Source organism: Andrographis paniculata, unplaced genomic scaffold (assembly GCF_009805555.1).
Source record: "Andrographis paniculata isolate CXL003 unplaced genomic scaffold, ASM980555v1 Contig95END, whole genome shotgun sequence".
Lineage (NCBI taxonomy): Eukaryota > Viridiplantae > Streptophyta > Magnoliopsida > Lamiales > Acanthaceae > Andrographis > Andrographis paniculata.
In genome coordinates, this window is record NW_026137634.1 from 62,487 (window position 1) to 82,914 (window position 20,428).

The following is a 20,428-nucleotide window of genomic DNA, read 5'->3' on the forward strand; positions in this document are numbered from 1 at the left end:
CCCGGGATTTCGAGGCCAGAATTAGCCACACCGTTCATCAACGTTAAGGGTCCACAGAGCGAACGGTTGAGATTAATCTGAGAAGGCCAATGGTCGAATTCCTTTAGAATTTCACTCTATTTGTAATTTTTTCGTAGGATGGTCATAAAAAAATAGATTTTTATTTTTCAATAAAAATATATTTATTAATATATACATAAAATAATAATTATGACTTATTTTTGTTATATGTGTGTCAATCAAATGAACATAAAATTCAAAACGGCCGTAATATTTTATTATTATCAATGAATGGCATTTTTGAGAATTAGATGAAATCAGAGGGCGAGAATGAGTATATTAATTAGCAGAAGACTCCAAAGATTCCATCTCTCTATCTCTCTCATGGAAAATGGATTGATTACTAGTTATTCAACAAACTCCACGGACCTGGAAGACCAGATGCTCCCCAGAAGTTAGCAATGATGTCTGGTGTTGAGGTCCACGGTTCTTCCAGATCCAATCGCGTTACAGCCACAGTGGCAGTCGCTGTGCACAATACCAACAAACCAAACGCCTCTTTCATTTTCATTTTTATTTATTCATTTCAATTAAAATAATTAGTCTTTCCTTAAAATTTCCAGCCAAGCATTAGCAATAATATATATAAAATAATAATAATAATAATAATAATAATAATAATAATAATAATAATAATAAGAATCAATAATAGGATTCTTCCTGACGGTTCACCGTCGTCTCCTTCCTTTCGATTCACAGTCAAGACATTCTCTCCGCCCCTCAAGTTATTGTTCTGGTCTCTGGTGATTTTGCAGTGGATGCCGATTCCGATGCTCTGATTCCGAGGTAATCCTTTGATTGATTGGAATTCAATTGAATCTGCTGCTACTTGTGCTTTTTCTATGTTTTGTTCTGTTTATGACCTTCATCGAATGTTGATGTTACGAAATCGGTAGCGGTGAAGTCGCACCCTTCTTATTTTAGTTGGTTGTTTTATTTTATTTTCTTATCAAGTATGATTTTGCGGATTGATTGTTTTACTCGACTTAACTGCGATGTGCGGGCGGAAGAAGTACTGGTATGTGGAGTGGAATGAGTTTCTTAGTTAGACTAGTTTTATTCGGTCGACGACCTATCTGTTCATTTACTTAGAATCGGTTGGCTATTTGTTTAGTTATTGAAGTTGCAGTTCATGATCGATACAGTTTGCGTGTTTGGTTTCGATCTTGTAGATCAAGCTTGGCAGTGATCGATGACACAAGTGATTGTAAATTATTCGTGTTTTAGTTTTTTGCCTGGAAGTTTAGTAGGTTTGCCATCGAATCGAACATAATAAATATTTGCACTTTTAGATTCAACGGTGCCCGTGCCCTGTTCTTCATTTCTCTGTGGACCATGGTCCAACCCTTCCCTTCTTCGGGATGACCACTCCTTCACTGGAACGATTCTGAAATTCTCATCTCAGCTACAACTGAACACACATGTACAGAATACATTTGTCTAGTTAGAATTTGATATTTTGACTATTTTAATTTCTTTGGTTATAATTTGAAATTTGAAATTTTATTTAAATAGTATGTAATTCTTAAAAATAAATAATATTTTTTTATTAAAAATCCTAGAGAGTGAATAATGTATTCTAATTGAAAATCACAAAAAAAAATTAAAAATAAAGTTTTATATAACATAAAGAATTTTTAAAATGAGGTTTTAGATACAAAATAAAATTTTGATATAACATTTTAAATAAAAATAAATAATTAGAAAATTCATAAATAATAATGTAGCAATAAAATGGAAACATAAATAATAGAACTATTAAATAATGTACTTTGTCATTTATGTTTTTTTTTTAAAAAAAATTTATTATTAAATTTTATATATTTTTTTCATAAATATTCTATTTAATATTATTTTAATAATAAATTCAAATTAATATTTTTTAAATTCACTCAAAAGAAACACACATGTTTATTAATTTTGTTGTTTTTTCTTTTATCTATTGATAATTTATATATTACAGAATTATTAAAATATTTATTTTTATTTTTTAAAAAATATTTTATAAAAGAAATTTTACTAATTTTGATTAGAAGCAAACTCTCGTGTTTTGTGTACTATTTTGTGAAAGTAAATGATAGTTATCAGTCTTTTATTAATCTTTCTTAGCTTGTGAATACTAAAATAAGTGATGTGTTTTATTTATTATTATTTTTCTCGTTTAGAAAGAGATTAACAAGAGGATTGTGGACTTTTTCATGTATGCAGATATGCATCATTATCCCAAATTGTCAATGAGTGGTCCTAATTTATAAAATGCTGACAGGTTTATCGGTTGAATCGTGGTCAGTCGCACGCATATGCAAGATCTGGGTGTGTGTTTATTTGGTGGTCGGGGGGCTAGTGGTTGAACTTAAAATATGAGATGGTGTGTTGATTCATGATATATCATAGATTTGGGAAGCCAAATAAAATTATTAGTTGACATACTCTTCAATCTGTTGACTCAAAAATCAGGCTGAGTCACAGGAATGCAATTAATTATGAAAGGTCTTAAAAAATGCTGAAACCCGTAAAAGGTCTTGTGTTCGGACTCGGGTACTGATTATCCGACATTACGGGCGACTTCGTTAAAATGAGATATATATTTAGCATATCCTGTAGAATCTCGGATATTCATGGGCGAAGGGAGCATTGATGGTGTTAAAGCTACCGAGGTTCATTTGTTTGGGTAAATAACTCGGAGCTTCCGGGTTTTTTAATTTTATTTCTTCTTTTGTTCCTTCCTTTGTATGTGGCTGTGGCATCTTCATAATCAAGAAACTGCTGTCTTCTTGTGAATTGAGCTTCATTCACTTATTAGGATGAATACCGATCATGTATCCCAGGTGTAAAAGTGCCGTGCCCAGAAGTGAAGAGGAGACATGCCTAGGCGTCGGTGGCGTGAGTCTGTCAAGTCCTTCTTTGGAAGCCATATTGATCCCGAGAAGGATGAGGAGTTAAAAGGAACCAAAGCAGGTAAACGACTAAAAAGCGCTGTGATGAGTTGATCTGATCAAACTATGGAGCCAGAAAATTTATTATTACTATTAGTTTTAGTATATATATATATATATATATACATGTAATCGCTTCAAATGATCGCCTTCTTCGTTCTTATTTGCAGAATATGACGACAAGGTACATAAAATCTTAAAGGATCTTGAAGAAGACGGGAAAGGGTCGGTGGCCAATCTGATTGAAGATTTCCACAGTCATTACCAGTCTCTTTTTGCACGGTATGACCATCTAACCCAAGAGTTGAGGAAAAACGCACATGGAAAGGGCAGCTCTTCATCCAGTTCGGATTCCTCAGACTCAGACTCAGACGATGAGTCTTCAACGAAGAAGAAGAAGAAGAAGAAGAAGAATGGAAAAGTCGAGGATAATTTTGAGGATCAGGCGCCGACTATAAAGCATGAGCTTGAGATGGCTCTCTCTGAGGTTGCTGACCTGAAGAAAAAGATGACTCTTGTCATAGAAGAGAAGGAATCTTTACATCAAGATGCTTTGGTCAAAGGACAAGCAGCAGAGAAAATTGCTGCGGAATTGAATGCCCAGGCTGAGACATGGAAGGATACGGCCTCCACACTTTCGTCTGAAAACGCCAATCTGATGGCAGAGCTGGAGAGGTCGCATCAATCGCGAGATGAACTGAAGAAGAAACTTGAAGATACCAGCTCAGAATTAGAAAGCTTGAAGAGCGCTGCAAAAGAGGCAGCTGCTAGGGAGTTTGAAGAGCAGAAGAGGCAGGCTGAAGAATTGTCAGCCATTAACGGTCACTTGCAACAGGAGAAGGACACCATGCTGGCGGAACTGGAAGGATTGAAAGGAGACCTTTCTGCATTTAAGGAGAAATTTGGATTCGCTGAAGATGAAATATTGAAGCTAACTGAAATGCAAAAGGCTGCGGAAGAGGAGAACACTGCCCTGTCCGCGAAAATTGCACAGCTCCAGGATGAGATAAAACAATCCGAGGACAGGGTTCAACATCATATTTCCGAATCCAGCCAGTTAAGTGAAAGAATGGCTGTGAAGGAGAGAGAGCTTTCGAGCCACCTGGAGATTCACGAGGCGCACAAGGAAGAAGCAAATAAGAAACTGGAATCTGCAGAAAAGGAAATGGCTAGCTTAAGTCAGATGCACAGGGCCGTCGGAGAGGAAAAAACTACTCTCTCGCTAAAGGTTTCACAGCTCGAGAATGATATAGAGCAGGCCGAAAGCAAGATTCAGCATCTTGTTAACGAATCAAGCGAGTTAAACAGAAGGTTGGCCGAGAAAGAGAGCGAGTTTTCAAGTCACCTAGAGCTCCACGAGGCTCACAGGGAACAAACGGCAACCCGTCTGAGGAATTTGGAGCTGGAACTTGATTCTTCGCACGCCCAGAGAAGAGAAGCCGACAAACAGAAAAATGATGAGCTTTCTTCTCTTTACCGAAAGCTAAGCGACCAGGAGAAGGATGCACTAGATCGGATAAACAGCCTGACATCACAGGTGGAAAGTATCCAAGCTGAAGCTGAAGCTTTGCGGATTCACAAACGGGAACTGGAAGAACAAACACTTCGCAAAGGCAATGAAGCGTCAGCTCAAATAGAGGACTTGACAAACCAAGTCAGTGCAAAGCATAAGGAATTTGAGGACCTGCTCTGTCAAAAAATGGAATCCGAGATGCAACTGGAGAAAAGAGTGAAGGAAATCTCCGAATTCTTGATCCGGATTGAAGATCTGAAAGAAGAGCTGGCGAGCAAGAACTCGGAGCTGAGCAGCAACATTGAAGAAAAGGAAGCTCTTCAGTTGCAAGTGACGGATCTCGAACTGGAGCTTAACACCGCACGCGGCCAAAAACAGGAATTGGAGCAGCTTCTAAAAGAAAAGGGCCAGGAACTTTCAGAATCCAAATTTCAGGCAGACACTTTCAAAGTAGACCTGGAGAAGGGTGCAACCGAGCAGCGGAAAACAGTAGAAGAGAGAGAGAGTCTGATCTTGCAAGTGAAGGACCTTAATCTAGCGATCGATACCATAGGCAATGAGAAGCATGGATTGGAGGAGCAGTTGAGGAGCAAAAGTGAGACCCTTAATCAGTTACAAGGAGAAAAGGCAACACTCACAGCAGATTTGAATGCTCTTAACCAGAAAGTGGATTCTTTAACCGCAGAAAAAAGTGAGGCGGATCTAGTGATTGACAAAATGAACAGAGAAATTTCGGAGCTCCAAACCCGGATACGATCACTGACGGAGGAAGTATCATCCAAAACTGGTGACGGGGAGCGTGCCCTGGAAGAGAAGGAGGTTCTTGCTCTGCAGCTAAATAATTTGATGGTGGAGCTGAAGAGTGTTGGCCATGAAAAACGCAAAGTGGACGACCAGATAAGGATGATGGTGGATGAGCAAAACCAGTTGAGGGAGGAGAAAGAAAGTCTCTTGCTCAAGATATCAGAACTGGAGAAGACAGTGGCAGAGAGAGAGAATGATAAGACCGCGACCCAGAATAGATTGGATGAATTACATACACAATCATCCAAGGAAATTGCCGCTCTGGGAAAACAGGTTGAATCGTTGCAGAAACAGCTGGAAGTGCTGCAATTCGAGAAGAGCCAGTTGGAGGTTGAAATTGAGAGGGGCAAGCAAGAGACTGCAGCAAGTTTGGCTCTGGCTGAGAGCAGCAACTCTGAGCTGACAAGCAAGATCGTTGAACAACAGGGGATGTTGAAAGAATGGGAAGACAAGCTGCTCAGATTGTGCAAGGAGCACGAACAGCAGAGTGAGGAGGATCTTAAATCATCAGCGAAGAGGATGGAGGAGATTAGACAACAATACCATGCAGAGATTGTGGCTAAAGATGAGGAGGTTAATCAGATGGAGGAAAACATTGAGGATCTGAAGAGAGAGCTGGAGATGAAAGCTGATGAAATCAGTTCACTGGTAGAGAACGTAAGTAATCTGGAGGTGAAGCAGCGACTGACAAGTCAGAAGCTCCGCATAACAGAGCAGCTTTTGAGCGAGAAAGATGAAAGCCACCAGAAGAAAGAAGAGAAGCTGCGGGAGGAGCAGAAGTTGCTGGAAGAGAAGAACTCCAAGCTGTCAGGGGCGGTGGCTGCCTACAGAGAAGCCCAAGCAAGGGTGGCGGCGGAGGTGGCGGAGAAGGTGAACGGGACATTGAACGGCATTGATGCGCTCCACACGAAGTTCGAAGAAGACTTTGGTCGCCTGGAGTCCCGCATCTGCGAGACCATAAATGAGGTGACAGTCACGGGGAATGGCATGAGAGAAGCAAAGCTGGAGAAGGAGGAGGAGATGAGGTGTGTGGCGGAGCAACTGAGGCAGGAGAAGGGGCGGGGGCTGGCTCTGGGGCGAAAGGTGGAGGAAGCGGAGAGGGCGCTGAGGGGCGAGAAGGAGAGGCTGGAAGAGAAGGTGCAGCGGTTGGAGAGGGCGCTGGCGGAGAGCGAAAGAAGAATAGAGGAGAAGGAGGCAGGGCTGAGCGAGGTGAGCGAAGCGAAAAGGGAGGCCATAAGGCAGCTCTGCCTGTGGGTCGAGTATCACCGGGATCGCTATGAGGATCTCCTCAAAGGCATTGCTGCTGCAAGGCGAGGGCCACAGGTTGCGGCTTCCTGAATATATATATATATATATATATTATACCAAGTGCAAGTGCACCTCATGATGATGAGCATTACCATATATCTTAGAGGAGGAGGAGGAGGTGCTGCTGCTGCTGCTGCTGCTGCTTCTGGTAAGGGTGCACTGATGACTTTGATCATACTTATAATGATATCATAGGCATAAATCTATATTTCTGCTGCACTATTATATCATATCTTCCTATTTGCTTGCTCCCTCCCTCCGTTATACATAGTGAAAAAAGGGGGGCGGGGTCATATACAATAATTACCAAGAGTAATTATAACATTATAGTTATATAGATCGGGTAGGGTATAGGGGATGTTTAATAATTATATTTTGCTGGTGCGTGTGGTGTGGTGTGCTTATTACTGGTTTTGGGTTTTGTTGAATGAAGGAAGAAGTGAATGGTCGTTGCGTCTTAGGTTTGATTGGTAAGAATGCACGCATGCATGCATGCATGTCGTTGTCCACTGCTCTTGCTTTCATTCTTTCCATTTGGTGTGTACTTTAGTTTTCTTCACTTCTTAGTTACTTTACTGTAGGGTTGGGTGGCTACTCTCGTTCTGCTCTGCTCTGCTCTTCTCCGCTCCGCTCCTGTTGGTTGGGTGTGCTGTACTACTACTACTACTTGTATATAGCAACATTCATTTAAATCTTAAGTTGCTGCCTGCTGCTACCTACTACTACATTCAAGTCTGCTCTACTGTCGTTATGACTATTAATTTTGTTATTGTTATTGTTATCTTTTTTTTTTTTTTGCTTCTTCCCGTACGTACCAAGTCTCTTTCTCTGTCATTCATTCTTACAAAGTCTAACTTGGGTGGATATTTTATTCCAATTGTCTTTTATTATTATTATTATTATTATCAATGATTGATTAACGCGTCATATTAATCCAAGTCAAATTTGCAAATAAATAAATAAATAGTATATTGAATATGTGAAGACAACCCAAGGAAAGACTGTACATATATATATCTTACCAACAAGAGAGAAGAAGAAACGACAAAATTTCTGGGTATTTTCTGTTATTGAATCAAAGAATAGACTGTACATATATATATATATATATATCTTACCAAGGAAAGAAAGAAACGTGATGACACTTTTAGGAATTAAATAAAACCAACAACTTTAAAGAACAATGGTCAATCTCTGTTAGCAGCCAATGTCTCATGTATGTATGGTAATATTACTTGCCTTTACAATATGCAATGGCTAATGAAGTCAATGTGAACATCATATCTCTGCTTTTATTTATTTAGGGTGTGCTTTTTTATGCTTTAGTTTCTCAAATTCACTGTAGAAACACTGTTAAAGTAATATTAGGCGCCAAACTATAACCTACATCGACCAAGTCTGATCTATATTCTATAGGTCTGATACCCTTAAACAAATGTGTCCTTTCATGTGTTTTTTTTCTTTGCATTTGTCTTTTTTTACCAAACCCCTCAAATTACTCTTCCGTCCACCACCAGATCGAACTGAAATTTCTTCAACCAACAGTCGTCATCAACAAGGCAAAGAAGAAGAAGAAGAAGGCAAAAAAAAAAAAGAGAGAGGGTTGGGATTCTCATTGTCATTGTAAAGAATTGCACTGTAGACCAATTTCAATAGCGCCTGGGTACAAAATGTCACCAAACTATAGTAAGGATTCATCCCCAAAGATTTCAGTCAAAACAGGCGGCAGTATAAAGTGACACCAATTCTGGGAACAACCAAAGTTCCAAATTGAGACACCTTAGTGATCCGACGGTGCCGAGTGGAAGGGCCGTCGCTCAACGACCCCCCGTGTGGCGACATGGGGGAAAAAAGGAAAGAGAGGGATGGGGTTTCTCTCTGAAATGTTGCTACCTCTCTTTCCCTCTTTCTGATATTTAGCGAACCCTATTTCCTTGTTGTAGAAATATCTTAAGAGAAGAATTTGACCTTTGTCTTGAGGCGTCTTTGGCTTTACGAAAGAAAACCTCGATTTGGTACAGCTCTCGAGGCCTTCACCGAAACAGTGCTTTATCCTAGATGTCCAGTCAACTGCTAAGCTTCAACGCATTTAGGAGAAAACCAGTAGCTCTGGGTGGACAGATAGGAGAAGAAGGGAAGGGGGAAGAAATAATGGAAAAAAAATGGTGGGGTGCTTGATGTAGTAAAACTTAGGGAAAAAGATCGTATACGGAAGACCAAGAAATAAAGGAGAGGAGGGGATGGGGTGGGACGGGATGAAATATTTAATACATCATTTTTTAAATTTATTTTAATTCAAAATTTAATTTAATTGTTTATTCTAAATTATTTTTTTTTTATTAATTTATAGATTTATATCAAATTAATCCTTACCTATCAAATCACTGTCCATCATAACTATTCATATTTAAACAAAATTTATTAAGCCAAAAGAAAGCAGCTTCTCAAAACTATCTTGAAAATTCAAATTTAATCCCAACTCAAATCAAATCTTTCCAAACCAATCCTAAAGAAACACACCCTATTCGTCCGTTAAAATTATCCCATTTGGGCTCAGTACATGAATTAAAAAAAATGAATATTTTATTCAGAAAGTGACTTGGGGGTATTTTTAAAAATTTAATTAAAAAGTAAAGTGAATGAATAAAAAGAATGTAATAAAATTAGTGTTATTTATTGTAAATAAGTATTGAATGAATTATAATAATTAAATGCTACTTTTGTTTAATTTGCCAAAATTAGTAATATAATAAATTTATAGAATGGTGAAAACTCACGCATTAATTAATAGAGACACACTAGTCTAGGAGTAGTATTTAATTGAGAGGAGAAATTGGGGATTGAATTTTAAATTTATTATTTATTTTATTTTTTTTTAAAAACATCAAATTATACACTTATGTTTTATTTTTTATATTATATTAAATATTAATTTTACGTTCAAAATATCACATCAACACCTATTTATATCACATCATATAACTATTTAAATTTCAAATTTTTACTATTCAAATCTCAACCCGAAATTTTCCAAACAAATACATCCTAACTACCCTTTTGCTGTTATTCTGGTTGTAGTTGTACCCAAAGTTGTAGCTGTAGAGACTCCTTCGTTTGGTCGAGCCGAAGCGAACCCAGTCACAGCGGGTCAAGAATCAAGGCATCACATTACCATTACATTCACATGTTGGGAGTCGAGACCAACCTTGTCACATCGTCTTCCCAACAAATCCAAATCCAAGCCAAGCCAAGCATCCCTTTTCTTTTCTTTTCTTTTCCTTTTTCTTTTCTTTTCTTGGAATCCTCAATTCCTCGGCTTTTCTTTCCCCCCTCATTCCCTCAACAGCGCCGACAACAAATCTGTATATGCTGCTGTTGTGTGCGTGAGAGAGAACAAACAAACAAGTCAAACAAACAGGAAGTTCCAGTTTCGTGACTGCAGTTTTCATTTTGTTTGCTTGCATTGCAGTTTTGATCTTACGCGGACCACACTGTAATTTTGGATTTTTATTTTTATTTTTAAAATTTTCGTGCCCGTGCGAAACATCCCCTTCCCTAGCATTGTGTGCCACTGTTCTTGTTCTACTCAATAATTGCATTTAATTCCTCAATTAAAATGGGGGGAGCCATCGCCTTGCCAATTGGGTGGATTGTATTTTGTTGGTTGGGAGGCTGCATTGCATTCATTGACGGTGAGCTGTCTGCCTCAAGATCTTTTAAAGTTTGACTTCGTCAGGTTGCTTGCTCGTGCTGCAGTTATTTTCTTGGTGCCCTATTTAAACGCAAAGCAAGCAATCTTACCCAATAAATTATAGTAGTTATTAGGAAAGTTTCTAGGTCAAATTTTTGTTTGTTTGTTTGTTTTTGGGAATTAGATGGCGGAAGCTGCCGGACAAGTTCGGTTAGTTCGTTGCCCCAAATGTGAAAACCTGCTTCCCGAGCTCCCCGATCTCTCACTTTACAAGTGTGGTGCCTGCGGTGCGGCTCTCAGAGGTACAGCTAGTGCTTTACCTGATAATCAAGTATTTATCTATGCTCTATGTTAATCTGGGAATTCTGATTTGATTTGGTATTGAGTTATTGGTCGAATAAGAGAACGAGAGATATAGAAAGATATGGCTTAAGTTGAGATTCGCCCAATTGCGATTTGCAGATTTGTGTGCCTAATAAAAGTGACTGCTTTCAGTTTCAGTATCTTTTTTAGCTGATTCGAGTTTATTTTAGGTGATGGCGTTTGTCTATATTGATGCATTTTGTACTATTTTTTAGGGTTGGTTGAGCAAATGAACTGTCAAGGTTCTTTAATATGGTGGGGGATGTGTGTGTGTGTGTGTGTACGCGCAAATCAGGTGTAGATTTTGCGATTAAGATTCCTTTGGGCACAGATATCTATCTATCTCTCTGGTCTCTGGTTTCTGATTTTTGTTTGTGCTTGGAATAAATTACATCCTCATGAAGGAAATGAATTGTTTTTTATTAAGCAAGTTATTTGGTGTCTGTGAAAGCAGCCAACCTAAGGAAGAAGGTGACTGGTTAGATTGAGAGTGTGTACTCTACTTCCGGAATTCAAATCTGTTTATGCTTCTATTGGTGTCTAGGAGAGCACATATTTGTGGGTGTTGTCACATCACTGTCAAGGTTGTGTAGTCATATATAGTTAGTTTGTTGGTGGGTGGGTGAGTAGTACGACAGCTTCTCAAGATTGGACAGAAATTTATCTACCGGCCTTGTTAATTCGATTGTCAGTCATGGTAGGGAGATCTTGTTTATCCTTTTTCATATCAGGTAGTGACTCAGTGGGAGTCCTGTTTATCCCTTTTTCATATTCTTAGTTGTCTCTGGTGTAAATCTTAATGATCAAGCATTGCTTGCTTCTCTTTCAATTTTGTTTCTTCCTGTAATAGTCTTTCTTGAATTAAGTAATTAAAATTGATTTGTTTTCAATTCTTTCTACACCCCGTGTTCAACACTATGCCTGAAAAAAATTGGTTATTAATTGATTGCACAGCTAAAAGGAATGGGAGCCTGGATGATGGATTGTCGGAGGTGTCTGATGAAGTAAAGGGCAGTGGGCAATCTGCAGAAAGTAGTAGTAGTATAGCAGAAGCTTCCGCAAGTAATATGGAAAGTATTGTTGGAGGCGAGAGGAATCTTTTTGGAATGGGAAGTGTGGATGAAATTGAGAGAACTTATGACAAGGGAGGAGTGGCTTCACATGGCAGTTCCATGCTACAACCTAAAAGAACAGACACATCATTTGATTACGATGATAAACTTAGGAGGAGGGGTAAAGAAAGGATGAGAAGAATGCAAACTTTGGTGGATGATGAGCTTGGAGGACCATATTTTCGTGGTATTGTGGGGTTTAACAGAAATAGGGGTACCCATCATGATGTGAATGCTGAGAATAGGCCGGAGTATGCTAAGTTTCATGGAAAAAATGCTAGAGGTTTTTGTGATGATTTTCTTCATCACAACGAGGGGCAATCTAGCTATGACCGGAACTCTAATTGCAAACAAGGTGAACGAACTCGGTATCCCAACCATGGTCTGGATGAACTTGCTAGGATAGAAAGTTTGGAGAATGGCCGGGCAGAGCTCCTGAGAAAACTTGATGAATTGAAAGACCAAATTACTCGGTCTTGTGATTTGGAAGACAAGCCCGTGGAAAGTATTGGCATTGATCCGGTGAAACTTTCTGCATCTTTACCTCATCCTCCTTATGGCAGACTTAATGCTGCTGCTGCTGGGTACGTGCAAGGAAGATTGATTGGTTCGCAAGGTCCAGGCAAGCAACTGCTTGGTTCTAATGGTGCGCCACCATATGCCAACCAATTTGGTGCGTACAATGAGAGGGTATTGGAGTCATTTCCCCAAAATGGTGGCTGGGGATACCCACATGAGTTCGCACGTCATCCCCATGCGAATAGGGGGGAAATGATCGGGAGGCCCACTCGTCGTATGGGGGGCCACGAATATCATTCCAGTTATTATGGGAATGCCAATCCCGAGCTATTTATGTTGAACCGGCATGACAACTTTTTTCACCAACCAGCTTGCTCTTGTGTGCACTGCCGCGAGAAGAATTGGCATATGCCCCTGAATGTTGACCGCCCTGGCTTGCACAACCAAAGGTTTCAGCAGGGACCCTCTAATCCTTGTTTTCATCAAAGTCGAAATCCAATTCTGCACCAACCACAGGGCAATACTTTTGCAGGCTCGGCTGTACATCACTTGCACTCTCAACAGCATCGCACGCAGCATGCAGTTGTTGACATGGATTCTGACAGTGATGGCCTTGATTTCCATCGCCCGAGAAAGTTTGGGTTACCTCACAGGAGAGGACGGGTAAGGTATCCCATTGCAGGTGGTGCTCCTTTTATAACGTGTGATAATTGCTTTGAATTACTGAAAATATCTAGGAGGCATGTTTCTTTGGCGAAAAACCAGCCGAAATTGAAATGTGGCGCTTGCTCTTCCATTGTCTTGTTGGCACTTGGGAACAAGGGGTTTGTTGCTTCTGTCTCTGCACGTACTGACCAGGTACCTCCCAAGATAGATGAAAACTCAAATGGCATCAGTGTAGACTCTGAAAAAAAGATTGATGACACGCGGCAGAATCTTGAAAAGAGTTGTGTTTCTGCTGGATCAAAGAGGATTATGGATCCTCTCTCTTCGGCATCAAGTTTGTATAATGGAGTGGATAGCCCTGAGAATGTGGCATCTAGGAAACACTCCCCGCCTGCTGAGTTACCCATGGCACAACCTGATGAGCCTCCAGAGGAACGCGCCAATGCTGATCCTGAAAATGTTGCAGATACGCAGTTCGCAGACAAACATCAGGAGAAGGAGAGGGCTTCTTTCGATATACCTAATACTGAAGGGAGTTATGTGGCAGCTTCAGGAGTGGCGACTGAGATATCCTTGAATGGGATCTCAAATAGCTATGTGTCTCAGAACTCTGTTGGCACGGATAAAGATCACTCCAATGGTAAAAAAGGAGGCAAGTCTTTCTTTGCAGGTCTCATTAAGAGAGGCTTCAAAGACTTTGGACAGCCGAGCCGAGGAGCAGAAGTTTTCATCAATGGGCATCTGATACCCGACCATGCTGTTAAGAGGGCTGAGAGATTAGCTGGGCAAATTCAGCCTGGTGACTACTGGTGAGCACATTCGCCAAATTAGTTATCTGTACCATATTTTTACTGAAAATGCATCCGTTGACTTCTGGTAAGGCCCATTTTCTTGTGTTTTTGCCATGGTTGCAGTGATATATTTCATCACTAGAGATTTTATTATGCCTAAACTTAGTTGCACAAATAGCAAGTGTTCCTATTGAAATGATGGCTTGGTTTATATATGTATAATAGGTTTACCGAAATTGAATTCCTGTTATTCTGATCCAAAAAATGCTACCATTTGAATAAACCAGGTATGATAAGAAGGCTGGATTTTGGGGGGTGATGGGCCATCCTTGTCTTGGCATTATAATGGTGAGTTTGTAAAATACAGCACATGATTTCTTCTGTGGCAGTGTCTTTCATACCATGCAATTACTCGTTACTACATTGCAACCTTGAATGATGAAATCCACATTGTTCAGCCGAATATCGAGGAATTCAATTATCCTATGCCAGAAAATTGTGCTGCTGGAGACACTGGGGTTTATGTCAACGGGCGTGAACTCAACCAGAGAGATCTGGATTTGCTTGCGAAAAGGGGACTCCCGGCCACCGAGTACAAATCCTATCTGATTAAGATCTCAGGGGAAGTGGTTGATGAGCAAACTGGCGAGCAACTGGAGTCCCTAGGCAAACTTGCACCAACGTAAGTTTTCCCTGTATCCTACAAGAATTTCTTCATTCACCCATTTTGCCTGCCAACCCTTGTCTCCCTCAATGCCAATACAATGTGATACAATACTATCAAGTAAGAAGAGTGAGTGCTGATGCAGGGTTCTGCGAGCTGGGCATGGATTTGGGATGAAGGTTCACCGGTTTCTTGGCCAACAGAAGAGTTAGTTTGTGTCTGTGTGTGTGCGCGCGCGTTAAAATTATATTGCTGCATGTATGGCGAGTTAGCCAGCCGTGTTGTTTCTTGGCTGGCTGGCTTGGTCATCGTAGATGGCGTTGGTAGCGTTAACCAACTATACTTTTGGCTCCTCTCTCTCTCTCTCTCCCTCTTCCTCTCCTGGTGAGTGGCCTGTCCTCCATAGTCAAAATTCAACCAGAGCAATTTGTTTTCAGTTAGTTAGTTAGTACGCAGGCAGGCACTAGCTCTACTTGGAAATTAAGTTGAAGCCAGCCAGCCAAGTCTTGATCTGAATAGTTAGTTAGTTGATTTTTTTGGGGGTTTATACAGCTTTCTTTTACTTGGATTGGATTGGATTGGATTGGATGGATGATCTTGATCATAGGAGGAGAATGAATGAATAAGTTTGGGAAAGTCAATCAGCTCTTGCTTCCTTGGTCTTCCATCAACCTTTCTATCGATTGATGTTCTGTTGGGTATGTGTGTGCATGTATGTATGTACCTCAGCAACAGTTTGTATGGGTCCCATACTTTTGTTCTGGTTGCTAAAAAGTAAAAACCCTTGCAGTGGTTTTTGTTTTGAAATGTTCATCGAAATTAAAAATCGTCGAGTACTACTACTACTAATACTACTACAACAACTTAAAACTATGCGCATTATCTATCAGTCAGTCGGTGAGTGAGTCTCCCTCTCGGATAATCAATCGTATTGACTGACTTATTAATAATAACCATGGGCGTGCACTGCGGTGCGTTATCCATCCCCACCGATAGATGGATAGATAAATGGATAATCCTGGAACACACACACAAATGGTCACAATAACTTTTGATAGAAAGACATCAAACACCTCTCTTGAGAGAAGCCCATATAGATGAGCCTATCCATAAGAGTCCAATCACACATTTTTGATCATTTCAAAATTAACAGAATTTGTTATTAAATTTCACTATGTTCTTTAATCATCTTCTTGATATCATGATGGTATCAGAGCAGAGTCTCTGATTCTAGGTATCTGCCATGTCCTCCTCTTCTATCTCAAATAAATCCTTTAATCAAGCAACAACTGCTGAAGCTGTTGGTCGTCCAACAGCTGAACCAACAGCTCCCTTTGGAGTTGAAATTGTCTCCACACAACAAGCTTACTTGCTCAAAACTTTGTTGTTAACTAGTGAAGATCAACCAAATCTATGCCTATCCTCAACCCCTCTCAATGGAAATAATTACTTCACTTGGTCCCATAGAGTGTGGAATGCACTTATAGCTAAAGGAAAGAGTAGGTTCCTTACTGGAAAACAATACAAACCAGGGGAGGACAGTCCAGGGTATGAAGCATGGCTATAAGTGGATGCATTAATCAGAACTTGGCTGATCAACTCTATGATTCCAGAACTTCAAAGCGCCTTCATCTTTGTCTCCACAACCAAAGAACTATGAGAGGACATTAAAGAAAAGTATGGGCAATCAAATGGCTCACTTGTCTATCAACTCAAATGGTCACTCACATCCCTAAAGCAAAGTGATAATTCCATTGCTGCTTATGCTACCTAACTTCAAGAACTTTGGCAAGAATTACTAACCATTGATCATCTTCTTGCGTGTTCATGTGGAGCTCACTCAAAACTCATGAAAATGATGGATAGAGATTTGTTAATTCAATTCCTGACTGGATTGAATGATACCTACGAGAGTGCAAGAGGAATGGGACAAATTCGGTTGATGGATCCCCTTCCCAACATGAGCAAAGCCTACGCAATGATCATTCAATTTGAAAAACAAAGGGAACTTTATATTGCAGTAGAACACAATGCATTTTTAATAGTCAGTAAGCCCTATCAATGGAAGCAAAACAGTGAGAAGAAGAAACTGCTGCAACTGGAAAAGAAAAACATGGTGTGTGAATTTTGCAAGAAGAAAGGACATACAAAAGATACATGTTTCTCTCTGCATGGTGTTCCAGCCTGGTACAAAGAAATGAAGGATAAAAGGGTTACAACCACTTGTGTGTTTGGAGCAAAAGAGGAAAAGAAGAGTAGTGGAGTAAGCCCCAATATAGAGGCCCCGATCAATGCTGAGATTCACAGAATGTTTCAGCTAAACAGTGCATAACTAATTTCAAATCATCCTACTCGAGCAGTTGAATACTCAGGTACTCGTTCCTCGCTTGTTGGGTCTGTGTGTAGGAGAAAGTTCTTGGTTAATTGACAGTGGTGCTTCGTGTCACATTTGCAACAATGCTGGCCTGTTTACTTCCCTCAAACTTGCTATCTCTAAACCAAAAATATATTTACCTAATGGATCATTTTTTATAGCTGGTCATGTGGGATCTATTACTATTGTACCTAACCTTGTTTTAACTGATGTTTATTTGTTCCCATCCTTTCAATTCAACCTCCTTTCAGTCAGTGCTTTGCTTAGACATACCACTTATATCCTCACATTCACTTCTACCAAATGTTTCATACAGGACCCGAGCTCTAAAGTCAATTTGGCTACTGGAAACCAAGAAAACAACCTATACACCTTAGATGTCTCAACCTGTTTTGTTGATCTGCTTGCTTCAGTTGCTGTTGTTGATTACCATCTGTGGCATTATCGCCTAGGTCACTCATCTGCTGAATGTTTGAAACATCTTGGATTTGTTCCTTTTCTTAAAGATTCCCTTTGTGATACTTGTCACAAATCTAAACAATCTACATTGTCCTTTAATAAAAGTAACTCGTGCGCATCCTCTGTGTTTGAATTGGTCTATATGGATACATGGAGGCCATATAAGTCTCCCACTTTAAATGGATGTCACTACTTCTTAACAATTGTTGATGATTATTCTCGAGGCATCTGGACCTATCTTTTGCCAAATAAACAAAACATCCATCAAATAATACAAACTTTACATGCTCTTGTCCAAAATCAGTTCAATTCCTGTGTAAAGAAGGTAAGAACTGATAATGGAACAAAATTTCTCAACCAAAATTGCAGAGCCTTATTTAATAAATATAGCATCATCCATGAACACTCATGTCCATATTCTCCCCAACAAAATGAACGAGTGGATATCAAGCACAAACACTTGTTGCAAGTGACTCGATCTCTACTCTTTCATGCTGCCTTACCCACTAAATTTTTGGGGAGATGGTCTCCTCCATGCCACATACCTGCTTAATAGAACCCCTACCTCAGTTCTTGAATGGGCCACTCCTTACCAAAAACTCTATCAAACCCAACCAACTTATGATCATCTTAAGGTGTTTGGGTATCGCTGTTATGCAACCAACATAACACTTGATAAAACCAAACTTGACACTAGAGCTATCAAATGTGTTTTTCTTGGTTATCCAGTTGGCTAAAAAAGCTTTAAGCTCTTTGATATAGAGAATAAAAAAGAATTGTTGCCCGTGATGTAATCTTTTATGAGCATGAATTTTCTTATTTTGTTGTTAAGTCTCAATCATCACCCTTGTCCAATATTCCAAACTATCCTAGTCCTCATGATCCTATTGCCATCACCACTGGTCCCATATTATCACCACACACCACCCTTACAACACAACAAGCACCACTCCTCAAAGTAATCCCATTACTCTACTAGAAGAAGAATCATCTCATAGCCATCACTCTGGTGACACTCGGTTTGAATCCAATAAGCCTTCCTTTCATTCTTCTACCCTTTCTAACATCTTGCCAACTGAATTACCACCTAGACAAAGGAAACCACCAGCTTGGCTTAATGACTACATATGTCCTGCCACTAATTCCATAGCAAAAAACAAGCCAACATACATGCATGTGTGGCATGTTGCATTATCTGATCATGATCAGGAACCGACTTTTTACACTCAAGCTCAATATGTAAAAGAATGGAAAGATGCTATGCAAGAAGAGTTGAATGCTTTGGAAAAGAATGAAATATGGGAGATCATTGTCTTGCCAAGTGGAGCTCGCCCAGTATCATGCAAGTGGATTTACCGAATCAAAAGGAATGGTGATGGAAGCATTCAAAGGTACAAAACTCGTCTTGTGGCCAAGGGATACCTTCAAATTTCTGGACAAGACTTCACGAACTCATTTGCTCAAGTTGCTAAAGTTGTCACAGTTCGAATTATACTAGCCATTGCAGCTTCAAGGCAGTGGGAGGTGCATCAACTAGACATTAATAATGCATTCTTGCATGGCTATTTGGATAAGGAGATATACATGGTTCCACCCCAAGGATATAATGTTTCTACAGACCATGTTTGCAAGTTGAAGAAGTCCTTTTATGGGCTGAAGTAGGCCCCCAGATAATGGTACAAACAGTTCACCACCAAGGTGTTAGAATATGGTTTCAAGCAATCCACTCATGACCCCTGCCTCTTTATCCTTAATAAAGACACTGACAGTACTCTATTATTGGTATATGTTGATGACATTCTTATCACAGGAACTAATGCCCAAACCATCACAATAGTTAAGAAGTACTTGGATCAAACATTCATCGTCAAAGATCTGAACCAAGCTGACTTATTTCTTGGAATCCAAATTGAAAGATCTGTTGCAGGTTTGTCTCCCACCATAAACTGATTCAAGATATTCTTTTGGAGATTGGAATGCAAGATGCTAAGCCTTGTGACACTCCATTTGTCACAAGCTGGAAACTTCAACAAGATAAATGACAGGTCCTCTCAAATCCTAGAAACTACAGACGCATTGTGGGAAGACTCCTATATCTCACCATGACAAGACCAGACCTTTCAACAGCTGAGCCAATTCATGGCCAATCCAACTACTGAACATTGGAAGGTTGTACAACGGATTTTAAGATATTTGAAGGGAACCATGAACTTACATCTCATCTTTCCAGCCAGTACGGAGCTCAAACTCAGGGCATTTTCAGATGCAGACTGGGGGTCATGCTTGGACTCTCGGAAATCTTTTACGGATTATTGCCTATTTCTTGGATCATGCCTTATATCGTGGAAAACCAAGAAGAAAACAACTGTGGCTAAGCCTTCCGCTGAAGCAGAGTATAGGGCATTGGCCGCCACAGTTTCTGAGGTACTGTGGGTGACATACTTGATGCATGAGCTGCAAATTTCCGTCACCTCGCCTGTACCAATTTGCTGCGATAATCAGTCCACAATTTATATGGTGAAAAATCCAGTTCATCATGAAAGAACCAAACATATAGATGTGAATTGCCACTTCATTCACCATCATTTTGCAGAAGGTGTTATCACCCTTCAGTTTGTACCATCTGAAAGACAATTGGCTGATGTATTTACAAAGGGATTGTCAGTTGCCCAACTTCGTCACGTATGTTGCAAGTTAAACTTGGGATATACTATCCAAATTCATCTTGAGGGGGGAATGTGGAGAGAAGCCCGTATAGAGGAGCCCTATCCATGAGAGCCCAATCACACATTCTTGATCATTCTAAAATTAACATAATTTGTTATTAGATTCCATTTATGCAGAGATAGTACAATATTCTCTTAGGATCAATTATCTAAATTTATATTAGATCTCTGGAACTGATTTCCATGCAATCAGAAATATATATTTTTCATATCTTAAATGAAAATTTGAAAGAAAACATTCTCTTATTTTGCTATGTTCTTTAATCATGTTTTTTATATCATCAACCTCACATCTCAACACGAGACAATAAAGAAAGAAATTCTTCACACTTTACACAGACAGGCAGAGACACAGACAGGCAGAGAGAAAGAGAGACTCGCTGAAAATTCCAAACATACATATTTCTCTCGTGCCAATTACCAATAAAATAGTAGTCTAGTA

The 20,428-nt window shown here is 39.7% G+C and overlaps 2 protein-coding genes across 8 annotated transcripts; both read left to right on the forward strand.

Annotated features, from left to right (window-relative positions):
• The first annotated feature begins 685 nt into the window (after positions 1 to 685).
• LOC127243585 (COP1-interactive protein 1) lies at positions 686 to 7,415 on the forward strand. Of its 7 annotated transcripts, XR_007837014.1 has the most exons (5): positions 690 to 846; positions 2,889 to 3,018; positions 3,167 to 6,769; positions 7,055 to 7,091; positions 7,203 to 7,415. XR_007837014.1 is itself a non-coding variant. In XM_051263673.1 (4 exons), the coding sequence occupies exons 3-4, from the start codon at positions 2,925 to 2,927 to the stop codon at positions 6,649 to 6,651; spliced, it is 3,579 nt and encodes a 1,192-aa protein (XP_051119630.1). In that variant the 5' UTR covers positions 686 to 846; positions 1,233 to 1,483; positions 2,889 to 2,924; the 3' UTR covers positions 6,652 to 7,415. The 7 variants fall into 7 exon arrangements, 3 of the variants coding, with proteins under 3 accessions (XP_051119630.1, XP_051119629.1, XP_051119631.1); XM_051263673.1 differs by adding an exon at positions 1,233 to 1,483 and having other exon boundaries at positions 686 to 846; positions 3,167 to 7,415; XR_007837012.1 differs by having other exon boundaries at positions 3,167 to 7,091.
• A 2,356-nt stretch (positions 7,416 to 9,771) lies between these two features.
• LOC127243401 (uncharacterized) lies at positions 9,772 to 15,063 on the forward strand. The gene is made up of 6 exons (XM_051263393.1): positions 9,772 to 10,313; positions 10,497 to 10,614; positions 11,630 to 13,781; positions 14,051 to 14,111; positions 14,222 to 14,445; positions 14,573 to 15,063. The coding sequence occupies exons 2-6, from the start codon at positions 10,497 to 10,499 to the stop codon at positions 14,637 to 14,639; spliced, it is 2,622 nt and encodes an 873-aa protein (XP_051119350.1). The 5' UTR covers positions 9,772 to 10,313; the 3' UTR covers positions 14,640 to 15,063.
• The last annotated feature ends 5,365 nt before the right edge of the window (positions 15,064 to 20,428 follow it).

Bases quoted from the DNA above. Each gene is read 5' to 3' on its own strand.
- LOC127243585 (XM_051263673.1), top strand. From the start codon at position 2,925: ATGCCTAGGCGTCGGTGGCGTGAGTCTGTCAAGTCCTTCTTTGGAAGC. The intron at 3,019-3,166 runs GTAAACGACTAA...TCTTATTTGCAG, and splicing joins GTTAAAAGGAACCAAAGCAG to AATATGACGACAAGGTACAT.
- LOC127243401 (XM_051263393.1), top strand. From the start codon at position 10,497: ATGGCGGAAGCTGCCGGACAAGTTCGGTTAGTTCGTTGCCCCAAATGT. The intron at 13,782-14,050 runs GTGAGCACATTC...TGAATAAACCAG, and splicing joins ATTCAGCCTGGTGACTACTG to GTATGATAAGAAGGCTGGAT. The intron at 14,446-14,572 runs GTAAGTTTTCCC...GTGCTGATGCAG, and splicing joins CTAGGCAAACTTGCACCAAC to GGTTCTGCGAGCTGGGCATG.